At 42.9% G+C, this 27844-nt stretch overlaps 1 protein-coding gene across 2 annotated transcripts in view; it reads left to right on the top strand.

Annotated features, from left to right (window-relative positions):
- PPA1 (inorganic pyrophosphatase 1) overlaps nucleotides 1–27844 on the top strand; it is a 149906-nt gene that overhangs the window by 14545 nt on the left and 107517 nt on the right. Inside the window, exons 2-3 of one of the 2 annotated variants that reach the window (XM_033943446.1) lie at nucleotides 15935–15999; nucleotides 26945–26995. In XM_033943446.1, coding sequence (XP_033799337.1) covers nucleotides 15935–15999; nucleotides 26945–26995 — 116 coding nt within the window. The remainder of the gene's footprint in view (nucleotides 1–15934; nucleotides 16000–26944; nucleotides 26996–27844) is intronic. The other variant, XM_033943448.1, reaches the window with a different exon arrangement.

Raw genomic sequence — 27844 nt, 5'->3', positions numbered from 1 at the left:
ATCACTCTAGATGGCTAAGGGCCCCCCCATCCCTCTCTGATTCCAGTAGCAGCAAACAACGAGCAAGAAAAACTATAGTGCAGGTACACTACGTTAGAGCAATAGACTATATCAAGAACAGAAAGAAGGTAAACACCAGTGTTCATACACAACACATTAGGGCTGCTAGAGCTGTCCACCAACAGCAAAGGAGTCAAAAACAAAAGAAAAACATATTGAGTATCAGCCATTGGACGTTCCAAGTTATGATGAATAAAGTCTTGAGCTGCATCCACAGAATCAGAGGTTTTCCATATCCCATTGTGCTGTACCTTAAGCAGTGCAGGGTAGAGAAGCATAAATCGGATCTTTAGGTCTGACATACAAATTGGGGAGAACTTCCTGCATCTGTCCAAAAGTGAGACCGAATAGTCTTGAAAGATTTTAATAGGCACTATTTCATAAAGCACATCAGTTGTATGCACTCAACATGCTCATTGCTCTCAGCAGTTCCACTTTAGCAATAACCACTCATGGTCTAACCGAGCCATCCAGTCTGCAGCTGAGGCAATGGGCCCTGTCAATTTGAAACAGTTCTGTGTGGTCTTTTATGGGCAGCTCCAGTACATGAGAGAGCTGCTGTTTAGGCACCGTTTCAAGAATGCCAACAAAATAGAGGTTGTTGCATCTCGACCTGTTCTCCAGGTCATCCAGCTTATATAAAGCGAGATGGGCCTTGTCGTCAGCGCACTGTTTCTCCACCGAAGATAGAGTCTGCAAAGGCAGACGCTCGTTCCTCAAGCACCGTAATATTTTGTGTAGATTCAAGACATGAAATTCTCGAAAGTACCGAGTTGCCCAGAAAGCTTATCTAATCTCTGTTCTAAGGCCTGAACTACAGCACTGGTAAGTTTAGCAATGTGAGTCTCAGCACGGATCGAGAGGCCTCCTCCATGATCAGATCCTCAGTCAGCCTCACTTTCCATTTCAAAGCCATCCCAGCTGTCGGTTTTGTGTCAAATCTGTCCATAAAGTTGTGCTTTAAAGCACCAAAAGTCCAAATGCTACTGATGGGAGAATTAAGAGTATAATATTGAATAGATGGAGCAGGGAGCCCTGGAGGAAGGCAACCTGCCCTACTCAGCTCATGTGATCTCCCAAACTTACTTTTATAAGCTGATCATGTGTCAATTGCATTTGCATGCAAATGACTTGCACCTCCATGTAAATAATTTTGCTTTCAAATTTGATAGTGCATCGTTGTTGGAGAATCAGCCAACAGTGAACAAGTCAGTATCTTTAGTGCATCTAGCCCATAAAGACTTGAAGTGATTCAGAGGGAAGCAACAAAAGTTGTATGAAGTTTGTGCCAAAAGACAGTCAGGTTTTTGACCCCTCTTATATGTGTTTCTCAACTTGTTCCTGGAGTACCCCCTTGTCAGTCATATTTTCAGGATATCCACAATGAATATGCATGAAAAAAAATTGCATATAATGGAGGCAACATATGCAAATCAAGTTTATGCAAATTAAATGTGGATATCCCTGAAAACCTAACTGACATGGGGGTACTCCAGGACCAAGTTGAGAAACACTGCTCTAGGGTACACATGTAAGAGGAGTTGAAAACCTGAATGTTTTTTGGCAAACACTGCCCTAGAGGAAAGGAGAAATGGGAGTTATATGATCTAGAGCAGTGGTTCCCAACCCTGTCCTGGAGGACCACCAGGCCAATCGGGTTTTCAGGACAGCCGTAATGAATATGCATGAGAGAGATTTGCATATAATGGAAGTAAGAGGCATGCAAATCTGTTCCATGCATATTCATTAGGGCTAGCCTGAAAACCCGATTGGCCTGGTGGTCCTCCAGGACAGGGTTGGGAACCACTGATCTAGAGTGCTACCAGACTAACTTTTTTCATGTAAAGCAGTGCCACAATGTGAACACAAAGCTGAAGGCCACCAAAAGATTTCAAACTTGTACATACTACTAATTTTGTAAACTGCCTTGACCTGTTTATTCTGACTGGGTATTAACTTTAATATTTAATACTAATATTGATTCTAAAGCACATCAAGGATATATTTATTTAAATCATTTTTATTTATTCAGAAAAGAAGCATTCAAGACAAGAAATGCAACATTCCAAAAACACATGAACAGATAAGCCAGACCACCGCGTGGTTTCTGTGCGGGGACCCAAAGAACCGAATAAAAACAAACCAGAGACCCTGATCCCCCCCCCCCCAACCTTCCAAACACTCCAGTGTCAAAAATTAAAAAGAGTACTTCAGGCTGTATGGGACAAACTCTCTCAGACTGGAGCCCAAATAGCTCTGAATTTTCTCCACCTACCGGGGCCACAATGTTTCACATCCAAATATTCAAACTTTAACAAAGTGAACATTTCATTTCTCCACAGTGTAACAGAAGGTACCTCAGCCTGCTGCCATAACAAGAGTATACATTTCTGAACCAGCAAAGAAGCTTTTTGCAATAACAGAGAATTACCCTTAGACAAACCCAATGCAGAAATTTGTGAAAACAGGAGCACATCCGCCCATAGCGGAATTCTCCTCTGTAGAAAGGTCCAACAAAAGACCAAAAGGTCTGCAATCTGTCACAGGACCAGAACATATGAAATAGAACAGCTGGCGTTGAATGGCATTTTGGACAGCTGGCATGAGGGGCAAATCCAGCCACAAAGGCCTTGTAAGGAGAAATAGACGTAACAAGAATTTGTAGAACAGCAGAGCGAGTCAATCATCGGATTCTCTTTTGATCTCATTCGCTGCATAAACTCACATGTCCTCTGTCTTAGGCTCCGAGAAATTTAATAAAATAAAATAAAGTTCTTGATTTTCTTTTTGATTTTTATCAATACTTTTAAATTTTTTACTCTCCTTTTGTACTTACTTTTCATGAGTTGTTTACTACTTCCCTTATATATCAGTTCATCATGTTTGTGTGTTTGTTGTAGTTAATAATTAAGACCCTGTTGTTAATTGTAAATCGCTTTGAATTCATGATATTGCGATACATCAAAATTTAAATAAAACTTGACGTTTCATAAGAAGACACAAACTATCTCCAGATATTTGTTCAGAAGTGGCCAGATCCTGATTCCACACCACCGCCACAGCATCATGTTCCCAAGGAAGGCTAAACTGCCCAAGCTGACTTGGTGAAAGGACAAGCTGGTTCTAGGCTGTCGTGACAAAGTCAATTTCCTTCACCATATTTGCTATATCTTCATTTAAGGTATGATGAGCCAAAGAATGGGTAACTTGACAGTATGAGAACCAATCTCTAGCCTGCAAAAAGCCATGAGCCTGAAGATCCTGAAAGGAAAGAGGAAGTCCTTGTTCAGACACCACATCTCAAGCAACATAATAAACCTTGGGCAGCCCATCTCTGCAAATCAAGGATATATTTTAAAAACTCACTTTATTTTGGATTGTCAACAGTAGAAAATTCCATAACTAAACACCTGAGTAACAGATTTTTGCAGTCAGTTGGGAAAGATTGTGATTAAGGCATTTTACAGGATCTGAAGAGCATTTCAACCAACTGAGGGCCACAATGAAGGATTTCGGGGCTCTCATGTGGCCCTGGGGCCACACGTTAGAGACTACTGATGTTGACCTTAAATAATTGAAAGATATTACCATACAAACAAATCATTTCCAGAAACAGGAAATGGTACAACTGAAGGACATGAATTATGATTGCAGGAGAATTGACTTAGGAGTACAGGACATTCTTTTTCAGAGAGGGAGGTGATGAATGGAATGCCATGTCACAGGAAGTAATGGAGATGGCAGAGTTTACGAATGAGTGGGATAAACATAGGATTCCTATATAGAAAGAGAATGGAATGAAAACAAAACTAATCTTGAGAACTGCAGTAGACATTGGTATGTGGAAAAGTTGTGTTTTTTTCAGGCACTGTGATTATGGGAGGAGTTGTCAGATTGTTTATCTTCTACTTAGATTCTCATATCACCTAAAACAGCATATCTATTTGAAATTTGTACTATGAGGAATATATTGATGCTTTGTTTGTTTATTTGTATGTTTCCAGTGACTACTGGGCTTTTATTGTAAACCACTCTGAACTGTGAGGTTGTTGCAGTATATAAAAAATAGTTTATTAAGACTACTGCCAGGCAGGCTTCTACTTCTGTGTCCCAATTTATGGCAAGTCAGATCAGGAGTGTGCTTTGACAGCAACTCTAGCAGCTGGGAATTAAAGCGAGTGCAGGGACTGTGGGTCTGGGCTCTGAAAATGGCAAGGACAGATGATCAAATATGCATGTGTTACGAGGGCAAATTAAAAATTAAAGGCAATTTGTTAAATTCTGTAATAACCGGAACAGCCAGAGAAATGCAGTACATTTCCTGTTGGATAATTCATCCTTGCACAGTGCAGCGCTTGACCTTTAGTCATGTGGCTGCCACGAGATCAGAAATGTGGATGCTCCATTGCAAGATTTCACCATCAAAGAACAACGTGCAGTAGTGCACTTTCTTTGGGCAGAAGGAGTGAAACCTGTGGTAATTCACTGTTAAGTATTGACATAGTATGGACATAGCACCATACATCAATGAAAGGCTTATGAGTGGGTAAAAAGGTATAAAGCGCTCGTATATCATATGCTATGAGTTTTTCTTTTTGGACAGACTGGATGCACTGTGCAGGTTTTTATCTGTGATCATCTACTATGTTTCTTTTAGTGCAGTGTTTCACAAACCTCTGGATGCTGCAGCACACTAAATCCTGTGCTGTGGCTGGAGGGCATCCAGAAATGCACAGACGTTGACACGATGTCATGTCGACGTCCGTGCATTAGCGAAGGCCCTCCGGACAGGGTCCTGAGCCGCCAGTGGTGGAGTGCTGCAACAGGCGAGGCACTGGCGAGGAGGAGAGGCGCCGGCTGACGGCTTACAGAACGTGCCTCTCACCATGAGAGGCAGGTCCTGTAAGTAGTCAGTCGATGCTAGCATCCCTCCTCCTCGCCGGCATCTTGTGGTACACTGTTTGCGATACACTTTTGGTATATGAGTTTCCAAACTGGATTTAATCAGGGGATAACACAAATTAACAATATTTTTAAAGGGGTAGCCTGTCTTAACTCTCTGTAATAACTGGTAAGTGGCACCTTCATAAACTAACCCTGAGCTTTCAAGGAGCAGAGTCCACTACAATTAACAAAATATAGCTTTTATGTACTACAACAAAGTACATATCTGAAACCTCCAAGCCCTTAGTAAACATTCCCATTATGCCATCTGCAAATTTAAAACCACACCCAGTAATAAATTCATATCTGTTCCAAATTAACAGAAACACAGAAAATGACGGCAGAAAAGGGCCACGGCCCAACAAGTCTGCCCACTCTAATGACCCACCCCCTAATTTCTTCCTTGAAATGATCCCACATGCTTATCCCATTTTTTTCTTAAAATCTAGCACGCTGCTAGCCTTAACTACCTGCAGTGGAAGATCATTCCAATGATCAATGACTCTTTCGTTGAAGAAGTACTTCCTGATGTCGCTATGAAATCTCCCACCCCTGATTTTCATTGGATGCCCTCTTGTTGCCATAGGTCCTTTAAGAAAAAAGATATTTTCTTCTACCTCAATACGGCCCGTGACATATTTGAACGTCTCAATCATGTCAAGCAAATGAATAGCTCTGGGTCAGGGGTATATGGGCATAGCTAAAATGTGTTCATTCCTATAGCCTCTACTGAATTGCACCAAGCTAATCTGCAGATATTTACAAGACTATGGTTTTTTTTTTGTGTTCTACTGAGGTCCCAGAATCAAGTTAGGTACCAGTTAAGTGGATACAGTGGATGCTTTCACACCCCAATATTGTTGTGGAAGGGTAGGCTAAAGGATAGAGTATCAGTTGAGAGCTAGGGAGGTTAAGGTTCAGATCCCACTAGGCCACTCCCTGCACATAGGCATCAGTTAACCCTCACTTGCCTCAAGTACAGGCTTGGATTGTAAACCCTCCAGAGGCAGGGAAATAGGTGCAGTTGGTTACTTTTCAACTGAAACTCGCTTTATTGCTGTCTAACTTAACAATAGTATCTCTGATTGAAAGGCAAATATGATTTCCTCCAAAACCCAGCACAGCTATGCTCTTTTTTTCTAATCAGTAGGTAGCAGAGTTGAGATAGGTGTTAGAAACTACATAGGGGAAGGAAGAAGAGGGTGGTAGAACCAGTCTAGGAAATAGAGAATGACACGGTGAAAAAATTGGTCCCCGTCACCGCCCCGTCCCAGTCTCACCATCCTCTGCACCGCCCCGTCACCGCCATTCCCTTCACCGCCCCGTCACCGCCACTGCCACCCCATTCACCGCCCCGTCACCGCCACTGCAACCCCATTCACCGCCCCGTCACCGTCACCGCTGCATACATAAAAGCCTCAAACGGGTACGATTTTATATACTTTTCTTTATTTACGTATAAAGGAAACATTCTTTAAAACTTAGTTAAATATTAGTTAATAACTATACAAAAACAAACACGACATGTACTTTTAATGCTTACAATGTTAGCCTACATGGTAAGTAGACGCGGCCGCTGTACCTAATCGCGGCAAAGATCTCCCTGCCGTGATTAGCATAGTGACCGCGGCTACGGCTGCAAGTCTCCCCTCCCCCCAGCGATCACGGCAGGAGGGCACCCAACCCCTCCTGTAGACCCCCCCCAACGGCCCTCCCGACAATCGCAGCAGAAGGGTACCCAACCCCTCCTGCCGGTCCTCCCAATGGCCTCCCCTAAGATCGCCGGCAGGAGGGTACCCAACCCCTCCTGCTGGACCCCCCCCCCAACGAACCCTCCCACCCCGGAACCCCCTTAGTCTTACTTTCCAAGTTGGACCGGACGGCTCCTCACACGTATGGCCAGCAGGCTTGCCTCCGTCCAAATGAGGCGGGCCCGCCCCTACCCTGCCCAACCCACAGGATCCTAGGGCCTGATTGGTCTAGGCACCTAAATCCACTCCCGCTATAGGAGGGACCTTAGGTGCTTGGGCCAATCAGGCCCTAGGATCCTGTGGGTTAGGCAGGGGAGGGGAGGGGCGGGCCCGCCTCATTTGGACGGAGGCAGGCCTGCTGGCCAGACGAGCGAGGAGCTGTCCGGTCCAACTTGGAAAGTAAGACTAAGGGTGGTGTTTCGGGATGGCGGGGTTTGTTGGGGGAGGGTCCGGCAGGAGGGGTTGGGCACCCTCCTATTGGTTGATCTGACAAATGAGGAGCACGGTGAAACACAGGTAAATAGCGGTTCCTAGAAGGGGGTACATTGGCCTGCGGGGACAAATCTTTTCACCGTTTTTGCGGGCGGTGAAAACTTTTGTCCCCGTGTCTGCGGCGATTTGGCTTTGGAGTCTCCATAACCCGCAGCCAAACCGCAGCCACGCCGCAGCTCCCTGCGGGGATCGCTCCCCGTGTCATTCTCTACTAGGAAACCAAAGAAACAGGACATTCTGCAGTATTAGAAAAGCCAAAAGTTGGCTTTATCTGTGAAGGCAGGTGCCTCCAAAAGGTTGAATTTATTCCTGTTTCTGATATCTTACTCTGATGGTATCTAGCTGCTCTGATGGTACCTAGTAGCTACAGTGATATGACAGTTTTATCCACCTCCTGATTTCCCCTATTGGCGCATATATTATACTGAATAATGTCTAGTCTTTTAACAAATTGTATTGGTCAAAGGGAACCTGAGTAAACTATTCAGAAAAAAAACCCTATTACATCATTTATTTTTAAGAAACAGTTATCCAACTGCCCCCTAAATTCTTAACTGGTTACATCATTCATAGCAGCAAATTGCAACCAGCAATTGTAACTTGATATAGTAAGAACATAAGAAGTTGCCTCCGCTGAGGCAGACCATAGGTCCATCGTGCCCAGCGGTCCGCTCCCACGGCGGCCCATCAGGCCCATTGCCTGATTAGTGGTCTATACCTATCTATACCCTTCAATCCCCTTTTCTTCTAGGATTCTATCCAAACCTTCTTTGAAACCATTTAATGTATTCTTGTCAACAACAGCCTCTGGAAGCGCGTTCCATGTATCCACCACCCTCTGAGTGAAAAAGAACTTCCTAGCGTTTGTTCTAAACCTGTCCCCTTTCAATTTCTCTGAGTGTCCCCTTGTACTTGTGGTGCCCCATAATTTGAAAAATCTGTCCCTGTCTACTTTTTCTATGCCCTTCAGGATCTTGAAGGTTTCTATCATGTCTCCTCTAAGTCTCCGCTTTTCCAGGGAGAAAAGTCCCAACTGCTTCAATCTGTCGGTATATGGGAGATTTTCCATTCCCTTTATCAGTTTAGTTGCTCTTTTCTGTACTCCCTCAAGTACTGCCATGTCCTTCTTGAGGTACGGCGACCAGTACTGGACACAGTACTCCAGATGCGGCCGCACCATTGCACGATACAGCGGCATGATGACTTCCTTCGTCCTGGTCGTAATACCCTTCTTAATGATACCCAACATTCTGTTTGCTTTCTTTGAGGCTGTGGCGCACTGCGCCGATGCCTTCAGTGTTGCGTCTACCATCACTCCCAGGTCTCTCTCCAGGTTACTGACCCCTAGTGGTTTCCCCCCCATTTTGTATGTGAACATCGGGTTCTTTTTCCCCACGTGCATGACCTTGCATTTCCCTATGTTGAAGCTCATTTGCCATTTTTCGGCCCACTTTTCCAGCTGCGTTAGATCCTTTTGGAGATCTTCGCAGTCTTCCCTGGTTTGAGCCCCGCTGTATAGTTTGGTGTCATCTGCAAATTTAATGACCTCACACTTGGTTCCCACCTCTAGGTCGTTTATGTAGATATTGAACAGGAGCAGTCCTAGCACCGACCCCTGCGGAACTCCACTCATGACCCCTTTCCAGTCCGAGTAATGGCCCTTTACGCCAACCCTCTGCTTCCTGTTTGCCAGCCAGTTTTTGATCCATCGGAGGACCTCCCCTTGCACCCCGTGGTTCCATATCTTTTTAAGCAGTCTCTCGTGTGGTACCTTGTCGAAGGCTTTTTGGAAGTCAAGGTAAATGATGTCTATGGATTCCCCTTTATCCACCTGGCTGTTCACCCCCTCAAAGAAGTACAATAAGTTTGTGAGGCATGACCTGCCCTTGCAGAAGCCATGTTGACTCGGTTTTAGCTGCCCGTTTTGTTCGGTGTGTTCACAGATGCTGTCTTTAATCAGTGCCTCCATCATCTTTCCCGGGACTGAGGTCAGGCTCACCGGCCTGTAGTTTCCTGGGTCGCCCCTTGAGCCCTTCTTGAAGATGGGCATGACATTTGCTATTTTCCAATCCTTCGGGATCTCTCCGGTTTTTAAGGATAGGTTGTATATCTGTTGAAGTGGCTCCGCTATTTCGTTTTTTAGTTCTTTGAGTACCCTTGGGTGAATGCCGTCCGGACCTGGCGATTTGTCGCTCTTTAGTCTGTCTATCTGCCTGAGTACATCTTCTTGGCTTACCTCGAAATTGACCAGCTTATCATCTTGGTCTCCTATTGCGATCTCCTCGGGTTCCGGAATGTTGGTTGTATTCTCCATCGTGAAGACTGACGTGAAGAACTCATTTAGCCTGTCAGCTATTTCTTTCTCTTCTTTTACTACTCCCTTTCTGTCTCCATCATCCAATGGTCCCACTTCTTCTTTTGCCGGTTGCTTCCCCTTGACGTATCTGAAGAACGACTTGAAGTTTGTTGCTTCCTCTGCCAGTTTCTCTTCGTATTCTCTTTTTGCTTTTCTAACCACTCGGTGACACTCCTTCTGGTGATCTTTGTGCACCTTTTGGTTCTCCTCTGTTTGGTCTTTTTTCCATTTTCTGAACGATGCTTTCTTGTCGTTTATCGCCTTCTTCACCGCATTTGTTATCCACACTGGGTTTTTTGTTCTATTTTTTTTGCACCCTTTCCTGAACTTGGGGATGCACAGGTTTTGCGCTTCGTGTACAGTTCCCTTGAGTAAGGTCCAGACTTTTTCTACGGATTCCATCTTCCCTATGTTGCCTTTGAGTTTCTTTCCCACCATTTCCCTCATGGCATCATAATTTCCTTTTTTGAAATTGAGTGCCGTCGTTGTGGTTCTTTTCCCCTTTGATGATCCAATTTCTAGCCTGCACTGGATCGTGTTGTGATCGCTGTTACCTAGCGGGGCTAATACTGCCACCTCCTTTGCTGGCCCCCCTAGTCCGTTGAAGATTAGGTCAAGAGTGGCGTCACCCCATGTTGGTTCCGTGACCAGTTGCTCCATGAAACAGTCCCTCGTGATCTCTAGGAATTTGTTCTCCCTTGCGCAGTTTGAGTGCCCAATACTCCAGTCTATCCCAGGATAGTTGAAGTCCCCCATCACCACCACATTTCCGCTTCCGCATACCTGCCTCAGTTCAGCTTCCAGGTCCTGGTTGATTTCTTCAGGTTGTCCAGGTGGGCGGTAGTACAGACCCAATTTAATGTCTGCCCCAGTTCCTCCCTGTAGCTTAACCCATAGTGATTCCAAGCCATCCGCCCGTACTGTTTTTTCCATCCTGGTTGAGGGTATGGAGTCTTTTATGTACAGCGCTATTCCTCCACCCTTTTTATGTGTCCTGTCTCTCCTGTATAGTTTGTACCCTGGTATGGCCACATCCCATTGATTGTCCTCAGTCCACCACGTTAGTAGAATCTCAGTTAACTGTGACTCTCACTCAACTGGCAAAAAATTGTCAGTGGGGGGGAAAAAAAAGTCCCATGAAGTGGCAGCGGTCCTAAGCCACAAACCTCTCTCCCTCAAGCTGTGAAGAATTACAAGTCGTGGCAGTCCTGAGCCATGAACCCCAACTTTCTTAAGAGATCAGACTCCACAGGTGACCCTTGAGGGGAGGAATTCTGGCCTAGTGCCTAACCCTCAGTGGTTCTAAGAGAGAGGTTGTAGAGGCACAGTATTAAAGATAGTTTTCACAGCAACCTGTCTGCCTCTGCCCACCCTCCCCTAGGCTCAAATTACCTTTCAATTTCTCCAGCTGATCTTAACAAGGACAATCTGCACAAACCTGAAATGCCTAACTGCTAAACCCTCTCACCAAATCTGGAAACTCACCCTTTTCCCTATACCTGAAGAGGTACCGAGGAAGGATCTGCTCTGCTAAGGAGGAAAAAACATCCATTGAAATATCTTACCTGCTAGCATTCAAACTTGGGAAAGCTAAACTTGGGTTTCAGTAGGTTATATCATTGTATATCATTTTTTTTTTTAAGGTTGCATTTCAGGGCATTTCATCAGATTAGGGCACAAACAGTTGTTGGGAAAAGGCTCTGGTGTTAATTTAATTCCCTCTCGCCCAACCCAAGGCAGAGATTTTTGATTTATAGGCTCTTCAGCCAACCAGGAGCAGGGCATTACTTTGGTGGGATTTTTCTGCCCTTTCGTTATTCTTCCAGGTGTAAAGTACTTCTGCACCACAGTATGGCTGGGAAACATCGTATCACCAAAGCTACTGCTCAGGTTCCAACTTCTCTCTCTGTGCAGACAGAAAATGTTATCCAGGCAGAGGGAGTGGTTCCAAGTGCAAGCTGTCTTCAGCTTGAATCTCTCATACATGAAGTAAAGGAGCTAAGAGAGGCGGTGGCAAGACTGAAAAGTACAAGAATGGAGATACATCGATGAAATGGTTCATTAAAGATTTCCAGTAGTGGAGAAGAAGAGGCTGTGCTGAGGGAAGACAGCTGGACTCGGATTACGGAATACTGCAAGATTGGTACTGTGACTCCTCCTGCCCTTGAACTGAAGAACTGGTATACTGTTCTGGAGGTGGAAGAGATGAGAGCATCCCAAGGAGAAGCAGGACCAAAGCTTGAAATACTAAAAATCAATGGATCTTTGACCACTAGGAGGAGTAAGGTAGTGGTAGTTGGCGATTCCCTTCTGAGGGGTACAGAAGCATCCATCTGCAGACCAGATATGATGTCCCGGGAGGTATGCTGTCTGCCTGGTGTCAATATCCAAGATGTTACGGAGAGCTTGCTGAGACTCATCAAGCCTGATGACTATTAGCCAATGCTGCTCATCCACATTGGCACTAACGATACTGCCAGGAACTCCTGCGAATGGATCAAAAGCGACTTTGTGGCTGTGGGAGAGAAGGTGAAGCAGTTGGGTGTGCAGGTAGTATTCATGTCCATCCTCCCTGTCGAGGATAAAGGCCAGGGCAGAGAAGCCCACATCCTGAAGATGAATGTGGGGCTACGCAGATGGTGTCGTTGAGAGTGTTTTGGCTACTTGGACCATGGGATGATTTTCTAAAGGCTGCTGCTGATCAAAGAAGGGAAGAAGTGTCCTTAGCAGCAGGCTGGCTAATCTACTGAAGAGGGCTTTAAACTAGAAGTGATGGGGCAGGGTGATCAAAACCCCAGGTGAGTATAAGCCGTCAGGTAAGTAAATCACTGAATACCTCTACACGGAAGGGAAAAGAGGGCAATGTCTGGAAGCAGTATGTACTAATGCTCGAAGTATGGGAAACAAGATTCAGCATCTAGAAGCTGTGATGGAAGAAGATGAGTAAGAACAATGAGTAAGGTGGTTAAATTTGCAAATGACACTAAACTGTTCAAAGTTGTTAAAACGTTTGCAGATTGTGAAACATTGCAGGCAGACCTTAGGAAATTTTAATGTGGACAAATGTAAAGTGATGCACATTGGGAAGAATAACCTGAATCACAGTTACTGGATGCTGGGGTCCACCTTGGGGGTTAGCGCCCAAGAAAAGGATCTGGGAGTTGTAGACAATAGGATGAAACCTTCCGCCTAATGTGTGGTGGGAGCCAAAAAGCAAACAGGATGCTAGTAATTATTAAAAAAGGAATGGCTAACAAGACTAAGAATGTTAGTGTCTCTGTATCACTCCATGGTGCGACCTAATCTGGAGTATTACGTTCAATTCTGGTCTTCTTATCTCAAGAAAGATATAGCAGTGTTAGAAAAGGTTCAAAGAAGAGCGACCATGATGATGAAGGGGATGGGACGCCTCTCATATGAGGAAAGACTAAAAAGGTTAGGGCTCTTCAGCTTGGAAAAGAGACGGCTGAGGGGAGATACGATTGAAGTCTACAAAATCCTGAGCAGGATACACATTGAAACAGTCTGTATATCTTGCTATCTTTAAATAAACATTTACAAAAAAAACCCATCTAGGTGTCTTCAGTGCAAATATTTGTAATTGATACAGAGTGAGTAAAACTACCATGTGCCTTTTGGATGTACTGTGCTGTACTTAAAGGGGCATAACTTTCCTTTAAAATAATCCTGAATATTCTGTATTGGGCTGTGATTGGCAACATACTTTGTTTTTTTCCATAGTGAAAGTTCCAGGTGAACTAATTTTGTGATAAATTGTGATTTTAAGCTGATATTTTGCTCAAGTTCTTTTTTTTTTTTTTTCCACATTGTGACATTGCCTCTTTTATTATTAGAGAACTGATGCAATATATTATGACTTCCAATGCAATGGGAACAGAGATCCTGAATTGTAATGGGCAGTTGCCCCCAAACTGCAAGTTTTCTTACAGAAGTTGCCAAGCATCTTCTTGCATGGCTCCACCTCTCCTTCTAGAGGGCTGTACTTCAGCTCCCCCCCCCTCAGTTTTCACTTCTGCATGTGAGTTGAGAAGTTGTCTTTTGATGTGCTCTGATTTATTGTTTTATTTTGGAGGGTACTTTCTTCCCAAATTGTGAGGCTTTTGTGCTGCAAAGATTCATCTGTTGCTAGCAGGCATTTCTGAGAGTACCTACCTAGCCAACCTGCTTTACCAGTTAAGAAGGCTCAGGGACCGTAGCTCGCCCAAGAGACTGTTTGGAATCTTGAGCTCAGGCTGTGTGAGCCCCGGGTCAATCTGAAAGGCTAGAGTGGGGCTGGATGCGATTCTCTCTCTCCTTGGTAAGCAAGTGGATACCTTCTTAAGGTCCGTCTGGCAGCCTGAAGAAGCAAGCAGCTGGAATCTTTGCTTGTTGAGGCGCTGATAGTCTTCTCTTCTTCATAGTTGTATTGGCATCTTAAGCAGAAAAAGCAGTTCCAACACAACAGGCACATGCGAGTACTGGCTATTGCAGCCTGTGGGAAAACTCCTGGGGCCATATTGGGGGAGGGGGAGGGGTCTCCTACCTCCAGAAACCCCTTTTCTGAATTTTCTGTTTCTTTTTGGCTCTCATGGGTTGTTTTTAGTGCCAATTATTGCAGCAACCATCTTGGATTTCCAGATTTGTTTTAAAAAAGCCTCCATCTACCTTAATATGCTGTAAATTTTCAATAATTCACCACAGATGGACTCCTCAGGCTCTAATATTCTGGATTCTTACCAGATTGGCGCTGGGGACCTTGAACTCTGCCTCCTCGGATCCTTTGAGGGTCCTAGGACTACAGATAGGCTACTTTGGAGGGTCTAGGTCTTTTCCAGAAGCACAAAGGCTGATTCTGTGTCCACAGCGAAATGGTGTTATACAGAGGATGCTGGACCCTCAGAGAGGCACAGTGAGCCCTTCTGAAGCTCAGGTTGATGCCAACGGTCAGCAGACCATGGTGGCACTAGACCAGGGTGATAACCTGAATGCACAGGCTTTGCAAGCTGGTGGGTCTGTTGAATTTCATCACAGAGGCTTTTCAGGAATTGAAACTTTAACTGGGAATAAGTGGTTCTAAAACACAGACCACATACTTTCCCTTGCATCCAGATATTAGAGCTCTCATAACAGAGCATTGAGAATCCCTAAGGGCCCTCTGGGAGCCAAGGCTATGTGCCCGGCTGTACCTTATGGCAGATGTTTGTCATATTCAAGGTGGATTCATTGGTGGTGCAGGTCAGCATACATTGTACATCACTCCTAGTGAGGGAGGAGTGATTCTAAAGGATGGGCAGGACCACGGGTTGGATTTGATCCTTGAAAGGCAATTAGAGGCCTGGCCCTGGGGATGAAAGCGGATGCCACAGCTTCTTATGTGGCGTGTACTTGTTACACTAGACTGTGCCGTTCTCTGTTGGAGGAAGGCGCTTACTCACACTTAGTGTTGGCAGAAGTCATCTGTGTGGCAGATGCTCTATATGACATATTCAGGATCTTGAGCAAGGTGTTGGTTTACTAGGTTTCCACCTGCAGAAAGCTCTGATCGGGCAATGGGTGGGTGATTCTACTTTGAGCAAGCTTTTTTATAGGGGCCAAAAGCTTTTTAACAAGAGTCTGGATGATCTTATGATGAGTGTAATAAAACGTCGTCCCAAGACCTTGTCAGACGCTTGCCCAAGGATCACCAAGGGGTCTGGGTGTGGTCATTTTCGTGACTCACAGCAATTTCACCAGTTCTCTTGGGGGAGGGGGGGTTCTCTGGACAGAGATTCTACCAGAACTCTAGGCAGAGAGTCTGAGGCACCAGAGAGCTTTCCTCCTTTCTGTTTTTTGAAAGAGTACTGTGATAGACTGCAATGTCTGCCTCAGACAAGTATGTATTAACAGCTGTTTTAATTACCCTTTCAAACAGGGTCACAGAATGCTGAGGCATCTGAAGTCTAAGAGCCTATCCAGAATTGGTATGAAACTCCTTAACTGTTAGTGTTAGTGCTAATGTTGTTCCACCTTGTTTTGCGTTTCAATGTTTATCATGTGCTTTATGCATGTTACTTAGAGCAGAACAGTTATAACTATTATGTGGGGCGTTTTCCCTGTGCCCCTCCTTTCTGTGTGTTATTTGTTAGTTATCTCCATTGCTTTGGGACAAACTGAGGAGCTGCAGCATAGCCCTACTGGGAGTAGAGGTGGAGCTGTGCAAGAAGATGATTAGCAGCTTCTGTAAGGAAACTCACGGTTTCGGGGTGACTATCCATTAATTCAGGATCTCTGCTCCCATTTATAGGAAGGAAGATTAGCTAAGAATCTAATCTTTCTGTTTTGTTTCTTCTAGAAAATGCCAAGGGGGAGTACATTTCTCCATTTCATGATATCCCACTGTATGCAGATGAGCAGAAGGTAAGGAATAATGTTTATTAGCCTTTATATTGTATTTTATAGCATTATTTTTTTTTTTGGTCCAAACAAGGGTTTATTTCCTAATTCTTATATAAACCGAAAGCCCAACTTTTGGCTGGGGTGCCAAGCATCTTTATTTGTAACCCTGACATTAGAAACCAGGGAGTATATAATGGAGGACCCTATAGAACCAGTGCAAAAGCAAAACCTAACTGACCCATTCTGCAAATGCTACTACAATGAATTCCCCTCCTCCCCAAAAACAAACAAACCTAAACAAGACGATTTCTCTTGAAATTTATGCATAATTCAGCCTTGATGTCCACATTTGAAATAAGTGCTGCAAACGAACACTTAAATGAAGAGCCTCTCTGTTCATCACTACACCAGCATAAGTATCTAGATGTCTTATGACTAGCAATATCTGTTAAGCTGTGCACTTTCATTAAGCCATTATTGTTTGCAGTCCCAAACAAAGATGACTCTTCTGCATGTTCTTACATGCTTCCCCTTATTAAACTGTTGGTTCATTATGCTAATCAGTTGTTCCTCAGATTAATTGTAGTTGTACATTGCGCAGTAGTAATAAAGGAGCCACTTTTGTCTGATGCCATTACTTATTTATAAATAACACCATCTTCCAAGACATCTCATTAGTTTCACAACAACCTTGCATATTCAAGGTTATCTCTCTCTCTCTCTCTCTCAACAGCAACTACAAAAAAAAGCCCCAAAAAGCTCCAGGATACACTACTGATGCTATACAGGCAAAATATTAAATTTAAGCATTAATGCCCCAGCAATTTTTGCTTTGGACTTTGTTTTAAATAGAGGGGATAAATCTTGATACATTTTATTCCTGACATAGAAATACCGGTTAGCTTGACAGTTGAGATCACCAGTAGCAAATAGCTCAGTGATGGCTCAATAGTAGGTTTACACTTCTCCCTCTGTATTTGCGGTTTCAGCACTCACGATTTCGATTATTTGCGGTGTTTAGCATGCTAGCTCCTCCCCCCCAAAAAAATTGCATCATGAGTACCGATAAAAATTTTGGTATGTTTTTCCCAGCACTTTCTTCAGCCTGCACAGAGAAAATTGCTGAATAACTTTTTCATATGTTGTTTGCAGTTTCATCATATTCACGAGGGTTTTTAACAGAAAACTGCGAATAACGTATGAAAAAGATATTCGCGTTTTTTTCATATCCACAGTTCTGTTCATCCCCAATCACTGCGAATATGGAGGGAGAAGTGTATTTATTTATCATTCTTAACATGAGTTTACAAGAAGAACCTCTTGTTATAGTAATACAACAAGAATATGGTATACAAATATTAGAATCAATAACACATAAAGAAAAAAGTTTCCTTCCTTAGACCACTAATTACATGTTTGTTTGTTTTTTTTTGGGGGGGGGGAGGAGAGGCAGAAAGAAAGACGTAGTTTAAGGAAATAATCTTCATTCACTACCCATTTTCATTATTAGTTACACTGAGTCAATTTTCTTTAAGTCCAGAAAGGTTCTGTTCTTGGACAAAGAAAAAATTTAAAATGTACATATTTCACTACACATTTGCATGGATATACTAATAAAAATGTTGCACCAAATGTCCTTGTCTCTTGTTGCATAGAGAGAAATTGTCTCCTTCGTTCTTGTGTAGATCTAGTTACATCTAAGTAGATCCAAATTCTTTTACCATGAAATAATTCTTTAGAATGTGTAAAATAAAGTTTTGTAAGGACATTTAAGTCCTGTTCAAAAATGAAAGAGACCAACAAGGTAGTCCTGACCGAAGAGTCTGTAATGGATTCCTCTAATATAGCTGAAATATTATTCAGATCTAATTGAGCTGGTTAAATATTTTCTCCTTCCATATCACTCTGGGTCTGTTTTGAGGAAATCGATAGGTAATAAATTCTGTTCACAGAAGGCATAATATCAATGGAATATTTAAGTATCTCCAACAAGTATTTTTTTAACATCTCGAGAGACATCGGGGACTTTAGGAAAGTTAAGAATTTGTACATTTACTCTTCGGTTATAATTTTCAATATTTTCAATCTTTCATCGTAATGCAACAGTCTTAAACTCTTGAAGAGTCTGAACATCTGATTGTATTTGAGTTATAGAATTTTTAGTCTCAAAATTACTTTGACCCAAATTACTTTGCTCAAGGGATTTAGATATTTCATCAATTTTCCCTCCCAGAACAATTACCTCTCCAGATGGCTTCATTGTAGCAGCATTCAGTTTTTGTAACATTGTCCAAATTGTTTCAAGGGTCACCTCCTTGGGGGAACTTTCCATTGGCGATAACTGTTCCACCTCAGTGCCCTCCTTTTGTAGAAGTACTTGCCGTAGCTTCGGTGGCCCACGGTTCCACTCCCTCAGCGGAAGCCAATGCCAGACAAGGAGGAGAAACTGATTGTCGGGGGTAATAATGATGTCTCATGCACCAGCAAAGGAGGACCTTCTCCTCTCTCCCTCGCAGTGGGGACTGACTCCCTGTTTTTCGGTAGAAATCTGGCGATAAACCACTCAATCGTCTGCTGGTTTGCCAGTGGTAGAACTGCTGTGGAGGGAATGGCCTTCACCACACCCTTTCATTTATGTGGCATAGTTTTGTGGAATAAAGAAAGGAAAACCAGCAGACTGAAAAATGAGCAATTTCACAGATGCTGAGTCAGTGCCACTATCTTGGCCACTCCCCCTAACCTCAGTAATGTTAAACTGTGTACAGGTTGCTCTTGGGAGCAGTATCTCCAAATGGGTTTGTTTTACACATAGTATGATAGTTTTGAAACCTCCAACTCCTAAGCTAGAGTATATGGCTCACTGTAGTACTTGATGCCTTCTGGAGTTCATAAGATGTACTATTACTACTACTACCGTATTTTCACGCATATAACGCGTGCGTTATACATGATTTTACAAACCGTGCATAACCATACGTGTGAGCGCATTGTACAAATTTTTTTTCATTCTGATCCGGCATTCCCCCTGCGAACCGGCATCCTCCCCCCCGCTCGCGTCACCCCCCCTCCCCGCGATCCTACATCCCCCCAGCACCGCAAAGACAACTCTTACCCGATTGGGCACCAGCACCAATGCACAGGATGTGCCAGTGCCAGTGCCCGAAGATCCTCCCTCGTTGGGTTGGGTTGGGCTGGGCTGGGCTGGGCTGGGCTGGGCGGTGCGAGAGAGATCCTCCTTCTTCCTGTGCCGGGCTGGACTAGGCTTTGAGCATTTGCGCATGCTCAAAGCCTTCTGGTCTCGCTCTCTCCGAGATAATCTTTTTGGAAAGAGTGAACAAGTGATTCACATCCACCCTTTCCACTCCACTCATTATTTTATAGACCTCTATCATATTCCCCCTGAGCCATCTCTTCTCCAAGCAGGGCAGGATTAATTCGTCAAGGGCCCCTAGGCACACAAGTACACTGGGCCCCCTGCCCCGCCCCACCCCACCATGCGCCCAGGCGGAAACAGGAAGCTGCGTCAGAGAGAAGCTTTGGGCAAACAGCACCACTTGCACAATTACAGTTCCCATTGCCTTACCCACATTGCTTGCTTGTCTTACTTTCCGTCGATGGGGGAGGGCTGCGTTGCCGATTGGGGTGGGGCCTGCGTTGCTGATCGATGCTGGAGGGGCCCATTGCCGTTTGGAAAAAACAATGTTGATGCCCTCCTTCATCGAGCCCCCCTGACCATTTTGGGCCCTAGGCACGTGCCTACTTGGCCTATTGGTTAATCCTGCCCTGTCTCCAAGCTGAAGAGACCTAGCTGCTTTAGCCTTTCCTCATAGGGAAGTTGTCCCATCCCTTTTATCATTTTCATTGCTGTTCTTTATACCTTTTCTAATTCTGCTAGATCTTTTTTTTGAGATACAACGACTAGTATTCAAGGTGCGGCCATACCATAGAGTGATACAAGGGCATTATAACATTTATTATTTATTTTAAAAATGTTTATACTGCCAAAAATCTCAGCGGTTTCCAAAATACATACATAAAAACATGAAAATACAGTATTCCTTTGTGAATTATAGACCCGGTCACTTGCAGTCTGCTCCAACCACCTCTTCCTGTAGTAAAGTTGGGCTACACCAGTCAGGAGCTGTGTGTCAAAGCAGCTCCTGATTGGTGTAGTCTGACTTTACTACAGGAAGAGGCAGGCTCCAGCTGCCCTCTCCTGCCTTCCCTGCCTAAAAAATGCATTTGCGGCTTTTCAAAATTCACGGGGGGTCCTGGAACAGAACCCCTGTGAATTTCGGGGGAGTACTGTACACAAACTGTTACACAATGACCCAAATTGCCATACACATAGTTAACGACAAAACAAAAATACACTTAAAAGTACTTTCAGCAATTGCTCATCAACTACGATAAAGGGAAAACTCACATACCATATCATAAATAAACATCAATGAATAGCTTAGTTTTAAGTAGTTTTTTAGAGATAGAATGTTCCACACATAATCTTATTTGACCTGATAACATCCCAGCAATCATCTTTGTTTTCCATTCCTTTCTTGATAATTCCTAACATTCTATTTGCTTTCTTAACTGCTGCTGCACATTGAGCTGAGGGTTTCAACGTATCCTCAACAATGACACCTAGATCCTTTCTTGGACAGTGACTCCTAACAAAGAATCCAACATCATGTAGCTATAGTTTGGGTTCCTCTTTCCCACATGCATCACTTTGCACTTGCTCACATTTAAATATCCTCTGCCATTTTGATGTCTAGTCTTCCAGTCTCCCAAGGTCCTCTTGCAATTTAACAACTTTAAACAATTTTGTGTCATCAGAAATTTTAATTATCTCACTAGTTATTCCTTTCCTCCATAAAAAGACTAATGGGGTATAGTAATTCACAAAGAAGTTAGACTTCTCTTGAAGGAGGTGATAAAAGACTCGGAAGGATGCTATCTGTTAGTCAAAGCAAAGATTGAACTGTTATTTAGCCTTTTGAATCTCTATACTCCTAACACAGGTCAGAGGGCCTTTTATACTCTTTATAGAGCACCTATCATTGTATCATGGGGAGGGGATATTGATAATTGGGGGGAGGATTTTAATTTAACTTGTAACCATAATCTGGATAACTAACTCTTTGATACACTATGCCAGGGGAAATAGTCATTTCGCAGATTTTTGCATCGCCATGACTTTGAGGATGTGTGGCATTTGCACCACCTGGGGGAGCGGGACTAGACCTTTTATTCCCCTTGCATAACTCATATACCAGAATCAATATGTGGCTGTTACATTGAGTTACTCTTTCTCAGGTTAGGAGTACCTCTATTGAACCATGGGTCTGTTCCAAATCATAAACCTCTCACAATGATACTTTATGCCTGCGGAAATCGTGAGGGCCGGTATATGTGGAGATTTGAATGATTTTCTAACTGACCTCCACTGTTTGCTTCAGCTAGAAGCGAATGTTAAGCATTTTTGTGTATTGAATGATAATGGTTTGGTAGGACTGGTTACTTTGTGAGAGAGTTTTTTAAGGCAACTATGTAGGCTGCTGCATATCTAGGGGCTCCTGTCACAATAAATATCGGGAGGAGTGTAGGGCTTGGTTAAAAGCTCAACTTAGTTATCTAGAGCAGGCCCACAATTGGAGTCCTGCCTCGGGGGGGGGCTCCAGGTCTTAGAGGCCTACCGGAGAGACCTACAAGCTTTAGACTAGAAGGATGTGGTGTTGGCCCTTCAGAGGAGAAGAGAGGAATTTTTGAGTTAGGAGGTAGAGCAGGTCGTTTGCTTGTCTCACAATTGTGTTAGGCTCAGGAATTAAATTCTATCTTAAGAATTCAGGATGTGCATGGAACTCTGCAGGTCCAAGAGGCAGAAATCCATCAGACCTTTTTAATATTATTGGGCATTATATACCCCAGAGCATGTGGTTTCCGCAGATGAGATGAGATTCTTTTCTTGATTGAGTTAACATTGCCTAGATTGGCAGAGGTAGAGGCTTTCCTCCCCTGTTCAGCTAGAGGAGATTTTGGAAGTCATAAAGCTCTGGGACTGGATGGGTACTCTCCTTAGTTCTATAAGAAAATAGTGGAACCCTTAATACATCTTTTAAATTCTTTCTTGGATGAAGAGCATTTACCATTACCTTCTCATCAGGCAGCCATCACGCTTCTTCTCAAGCCGGGGAGGGATACGGAACAATGTGGCTCCTATCGTCCCATATCTTTAATAGGAGTAAATTATAACATCTTCACACATATTAGCAGTCCGATTTACAGCATTTCCTTCCAGACTTAATACATAGTGATCAATCTGGTTTTATTTCAGGTTGACATCCAGGGGGATAATATTCATGGATTACTTGATTTGATCTGGATTGCCAGGTGGAGGCCTTCTCCAGTAGATCTTCTATCAGTTGATGCGGAGAAGGCCTTCGATTTGGTGCTTTAGTCTTTCATGCAGTCTACTTTTGTGGTGTTTCGGATTCATGGGAAAATTTTTAGGGTGGGTTACTTTGTTGTATGATATTCCAGAGGCTTGCTTGAGAAAGAATGGAAGGTATACAGACCCCTTTCGAATAAGTAGGAGCACTAGACAAGGGTGTCTACTCTCCCCTTTGATCTTTTGCCCTAGTTATGAAACCTTTGGCTCAAGCTATTGGGGAGAGTGCAGCCATTAGCAGGATTGTGGTGGGTATGCAGGAATATAAGATCTCATTATATGCTGCTGATCTTTTTACAGTCTCTCACCCTCTTCAAACATTACAAACGATTTTACAGTTATTGGAGAGAGATGGGAGAGTAGAAAGTTTTAAAATTAATATCACTATATTTGAGCTGATGGAGTTCTAACGGCTCGGCAAGATCTACTGGCCACACTACACAGCTCTTTTCAGTTTCATTGGGCCTCCACATCGATATGTAGTTGGGAGTTCGCATCTCTAGGGATCTGAATGCCCTCTCTGTCTCAATTTCCCTACACTCATGAGGACAGTGTTTGATGATTTTGATGGGTGGTAGGGTCTACATCTTTCCTACTTAAGAAAAATAAATGCTTTAAAGATGACTGTTTTACCCCATTTCTGTACATGTTTGCTAGTTTACCCTTACCTCTTCCCAAATCCTATCTCAATAAGCTGCAGAGGCGGGCATTTACATATTTATGAAAGCATAACCCCTAAGGGTGTGTAGAGAATGAATGTTATGGGATCGTGAGGGCATAGGGGGGTCCCTGGTTTCTTTACTTTATCATCAAGCAGTGCAGCTACAGGCAGTATTCCACTGAGCCTTTCCATCTAAATGATGTGTGTAGTTAGAACAGATGCTATTGAACTCTTACCCATTATCTGTGCTTCCGTGGTTATCTATGGAGGAGACTCAAAAGATAAGTAGGCAGACCCCTTATTGGATTGCTTTTACACTGCAGGTATGGAGTCGGGTGCACATAGTCTGGTTTCCACATTAACTTTATTTTTATGATACCCCCATATGATTTGCTTCAGGGTTTGCCCCTCCCAGGACTGCGCCAGCATTTCGCCGTTGGGGTCTGCTGGGTTAAGAGTGCTAGATCAACTGGTCCTTTAGTTGGCTTTGTTACTGTTTGAGACCCTCTTCGATGTATGGCTTGATTAGCACTGATTTCTTTTCCATATGTTCAACTTAGGGAGCACCTTCCGATGCAAAAAATCCCTTGGTGGAAATGGGCTAAATTTGGGGTTTTTTAAATTTTTTAAATTTTTTTTTTTTTAAAGTATTTCATATGGAAATAGAGTTGTAACTGACATCTAGATTGTATAAGGTGCTATTGTATAAGCCCTTGCCCTGGACCTATGAAAGCAGGTGGGAAGCATTATTAGGCTGGGAATTGGGAACTCATCTATGGGGTCAAATATATGCTCAGTTATTTAGAATTTCTCTTGCATCAAATATGATTGAACAGGATTACAAAATGTTGTATCAATAGTACTGTAAACTTGTTAAATTGCAATGTTTGTTTTCTTATGGGACTGGGAAATGTAGGCAGGAGTGTGGGTGAAGAGGACATTTGTACATTATTTGGTAGAACTGTGGGAAAATTGTTAGGTTTTGGGAAATGGTCCAAAAACTTTTGGAGGCAGTTTTGCAAGCTCCTATTCTGTTGCAGATGGACATCTATCTCTTGAACAGAACTTTAATAGAACTAGAGATGTGGAGGGGCCATTTTCTTGCTCTGGTTGCCATGCAGCCAGATTATGCATGGCCTCCTTTTGGAAAAGAGAATCTATTCTTCCCAAAGACGACCTTCTCCTAAAGCTGAACCATATTTATCTGATGTCCAAACTTACCGTACTGAAGTGTGACTCTTGTGGTTTCTTTTGGCAAGTCTGGCTTCCGTACTGCAAATGGAGGGGAATTTAATAATTTGCTTAGAAAATCTATAGCTGAGGATGCTTGTTGACTCATTATGGCATATATACGGTTGGCAGGGGAGGGGAGAAGGAGATAGATGTTTCTGTATATGTTGTGCTAATTACTGTTAAAGAAAAAGGAACTGCGCCAGTTCTGGAGACTACATAAGACCAATGATTGTGTGAAGTATCTTGATTTAGTTGCGACAGATGGATGATTTAATATTATATTTTAGGATGGGGATATAACATAACTGGGTGTTATCCTAGGATCCGATTGCTCAAAAATATGATATCTCCTTCATTGAAATTGTTTGAATAAGACAGTTGAATAAAGATAAGATGGTTGACTCTACCCTTTTTCTGTGATAGCACTAATTATTGTTGATATGAGTAAATAAAGTTGAAACCTGTTAAAAAAACCTGCACTTCATTTTGTGCATAATCTGGGCATAGATTGGAGTGCTCATTTTAATATTGATGAGCTTGTTGTAATCCATTTACATATAATTATTGGAGGCTACTATAAACCACAGAAAAGACTGTAATTAACTATTTTGGGCATCGATAGCTGACATACTTCAACACTAAACTAGTTAAAACTGGTTTAGTGTTGATTGTTAAAGGCACGGTGAGTTTTTAACATATGGGCCAGAAACAGTAAAACAAAAAAAAAGGTGTGAAGGAGAAAAGAGAAGGGGATATATGAAAATACAAGATATAAGGTAAGAGATGTCACTGGGTTGGGGCATTGAGGGGCAAAGTTTATTAGAAACATATTGAAAGGGAAATGGTAGAGACAATGCAAACATATAAACAGGCAAGCAATAAGGAATTGAAAACCTGAAAACAAGCAGAAAAAGGAAAAATAGAATAAGATCAGAATGAGAAATACTGTTGGTAAGAACAAGATTTTTTCCTGATTTTTATAACTTTGCAAAACAAATCCTAAACAGAGCTGCTATTACCATTGATTGACACTCGTATTTATCTAAACTAGACCAGACTTTTAATACACTGAAGGATGTTCCCATCTTATCAGCTAGTGATAACTCAAATTTATGAACTTGTAAAACAGATTGCCACCAAAAGTGAACATTAAGGAATGAGTTGTCCTTCCAAGTAGATAGAATTGTCTTTATGGCAGTTGCCAAAAGAATGTGCAATAGTTTCACTTCAGCTTGGTCTAAAGATGTTGTCAAAGCTAAAGATCCAAAAATAACAACTTTCAAGGATAATAGCTCCTTAATATGAAATACTGCAGATATAATCTTTCAAACCTGCAACCAAAAGACATGAGTAAGTTGACACTTGTGTATATAAGATGTAATAATGTACCTTGGAATGATTTGCAAGACCCAAAATAAATTATAAAATGTCATGCCCACCACCAGTTGTTAAGGTGTTCATAGAGCCATATGATGGAAGAAAAATAAAGATCACATAATACTGGCAGATGAAAGTGGATTATGCTTAGTCCAAAATAAGGCCTACTGCTTCTCGGAAGGACTAAACATGGTTTCTGCCTCCAAAGATTGCTGGAGACCTATTTGCAAGCTAGACTGTTTCTGAAGTAACAATTTTATATATATATTGGATTGGCCACCTTGAGAACGGGCTACTGGGCTTGATGGACCATTGGTCTGATCCAGTAAGGCTATTCTTATGTTCTTATGATCCTTCTACCACCACCATGGTTTTTTTTTTCCATGATACATAAGTGGTTTGCCATTGCTTTCTTCTGTGCAGTGTGAGGCACCACTATGACACTTCTTCCCAGAGGGCATGACCTGGACTGTCCAGAAACATCTCATCATTGGAACCAAGGCAGTGGAGAATAAAATGACCGGTTCAGCTTTACAAGGAACTGCCATGGAATTTGAGCTTGGGTCCTCCAGTTCCCAGTCTGCTTCTCTAAACATTAGGCTTTTCCACACCTTATTTTATGTATACCAGTGGTATATGTCCCAGTGGTTATAAAGGAAGGGGTTCCCAGGTTACAACAAGGCTGAACGAAATGACCCACAACCTTTTTTTATATGTCCCAGTGGTTATAAAGGAAGGGGTTCCAAGGTTACAACAAGGCTGAACGAAATGACCCACAACCTTTTTCTCCTAGGAAAACTGTTCCTACCCTGTAAGTCCTCTTTGTAGAAGTTCTGTTTTTCCTGGAGCTGGAGAAAATATGGATTTCATGAACCTGTGATTCTTATATAAAAAGAGATCTGTTACAGTTCTGTTTTCTGAAACTAGAGAAAAGGTGATGGTTTCAGGAATGGGTGACTTAAGTGTATCCTGCAACTTTGTGTTTAAACGTATGCACTGAAAGACTAAAAGTGTAAGCCGTTATCCCAGTGAGTAGCTGGCATGTCTCCTAGCTGGTGCCTTCAATGGAAGCAATAACAGTAGGGTTAGGTTAGGGAGCAGAAGTAAATCAGTATCTGCTGTATTGCAGAAGGTAAGAGAAATGGGCAGACAGTAGGCTTGGAGACATTCTTTAACAACATACACTAATTTAGCATAAGCCTACTTTTTATTCCAAAGAAGTATAAATTATTGTATTTTTATATTAGGACAGCACAGGATGCCTAGGGATAAGACCAAGGAAGCAAACCGAGGAACAGGCAAGTTGACAGCTTGAAGCCTGTACTCAGCATTACTGTTTTAACATACTAACCATGTAATGATGCTTCTTGTTAACTTGTTAATACATGGCTTATAGAGAATGACATGGGGATTGAATTTGTCCCCCGTTCTCATCCCATAGTTAACTGTGGGAAACCATCCCTATGTCATTTTTTAGGAGAGATGGAAGAATCAGAGTATGAATGGGCACAGCCACTGACCCTCAAGCCTTGCATTGAAGAATTCTAGTATAGCAGGGCCGAGATTGAGATAGACACTAAAGAATGACATGGGATGGTTTCCTGAGGTTATCCGTGGGGACAAGGACAAATTCTGTCCCCGTGTCCCCACGGTACACATACTAGTACTTCATTCGGTGAGTTTTATCACTGACCATAACATAAGTAAATCCTTTTTTTTTTTTTTTTTTTTTTTTTTTCAAATTTCAAGTCAAATCTTGACCATGGGCTAGATTCACTAAAGCCCCCTTACGTGTCCGGTCCGGTTCCAATCCATGCCAGAGTCTTGCCGGACAACCGATCTACTAAAGGCTCCCCAAGCAAATTACTTAAATCGGACACATGCCCACAAGTGATCCCATGGATCGCTGAAGACAGATCACGACGCATGCGCAGACCATCATTGTTGGCTATATATTTGATCCGCGCATGCACTGCTCTCCTGCACCAGCAAGGTTAAAACAAAGGGGGAGGGGTGGCGAAGTAATCCAGGTAGGCATCGAGGGCTGAGCCGAGTCTAATCTCTTCAAAGGGACTCGTTGCAGTCTTTAAAAAAGCCGGCAGGGGAGTGGAGGAAAATATGCGCACCTGGAGGGGAGTAGAGGAAAA

This window comes from Geotrypetes seraphini, chromosome 4 (assembly GCF_902459505.1).
Source record: "Geotrypetes seraphini chromosome 4, aGeoSer1.1, whole genome shotgun sequence".
NCBI lineage: Eukaryota > Metazoa > Chordata > Amphibia > Gymnophiona > Dermophiidae > Geotrypetes > Geotrypetes seraphini.
This window is presented reverse-complemented; position numbering and strand designations above follow the sequence as displayed.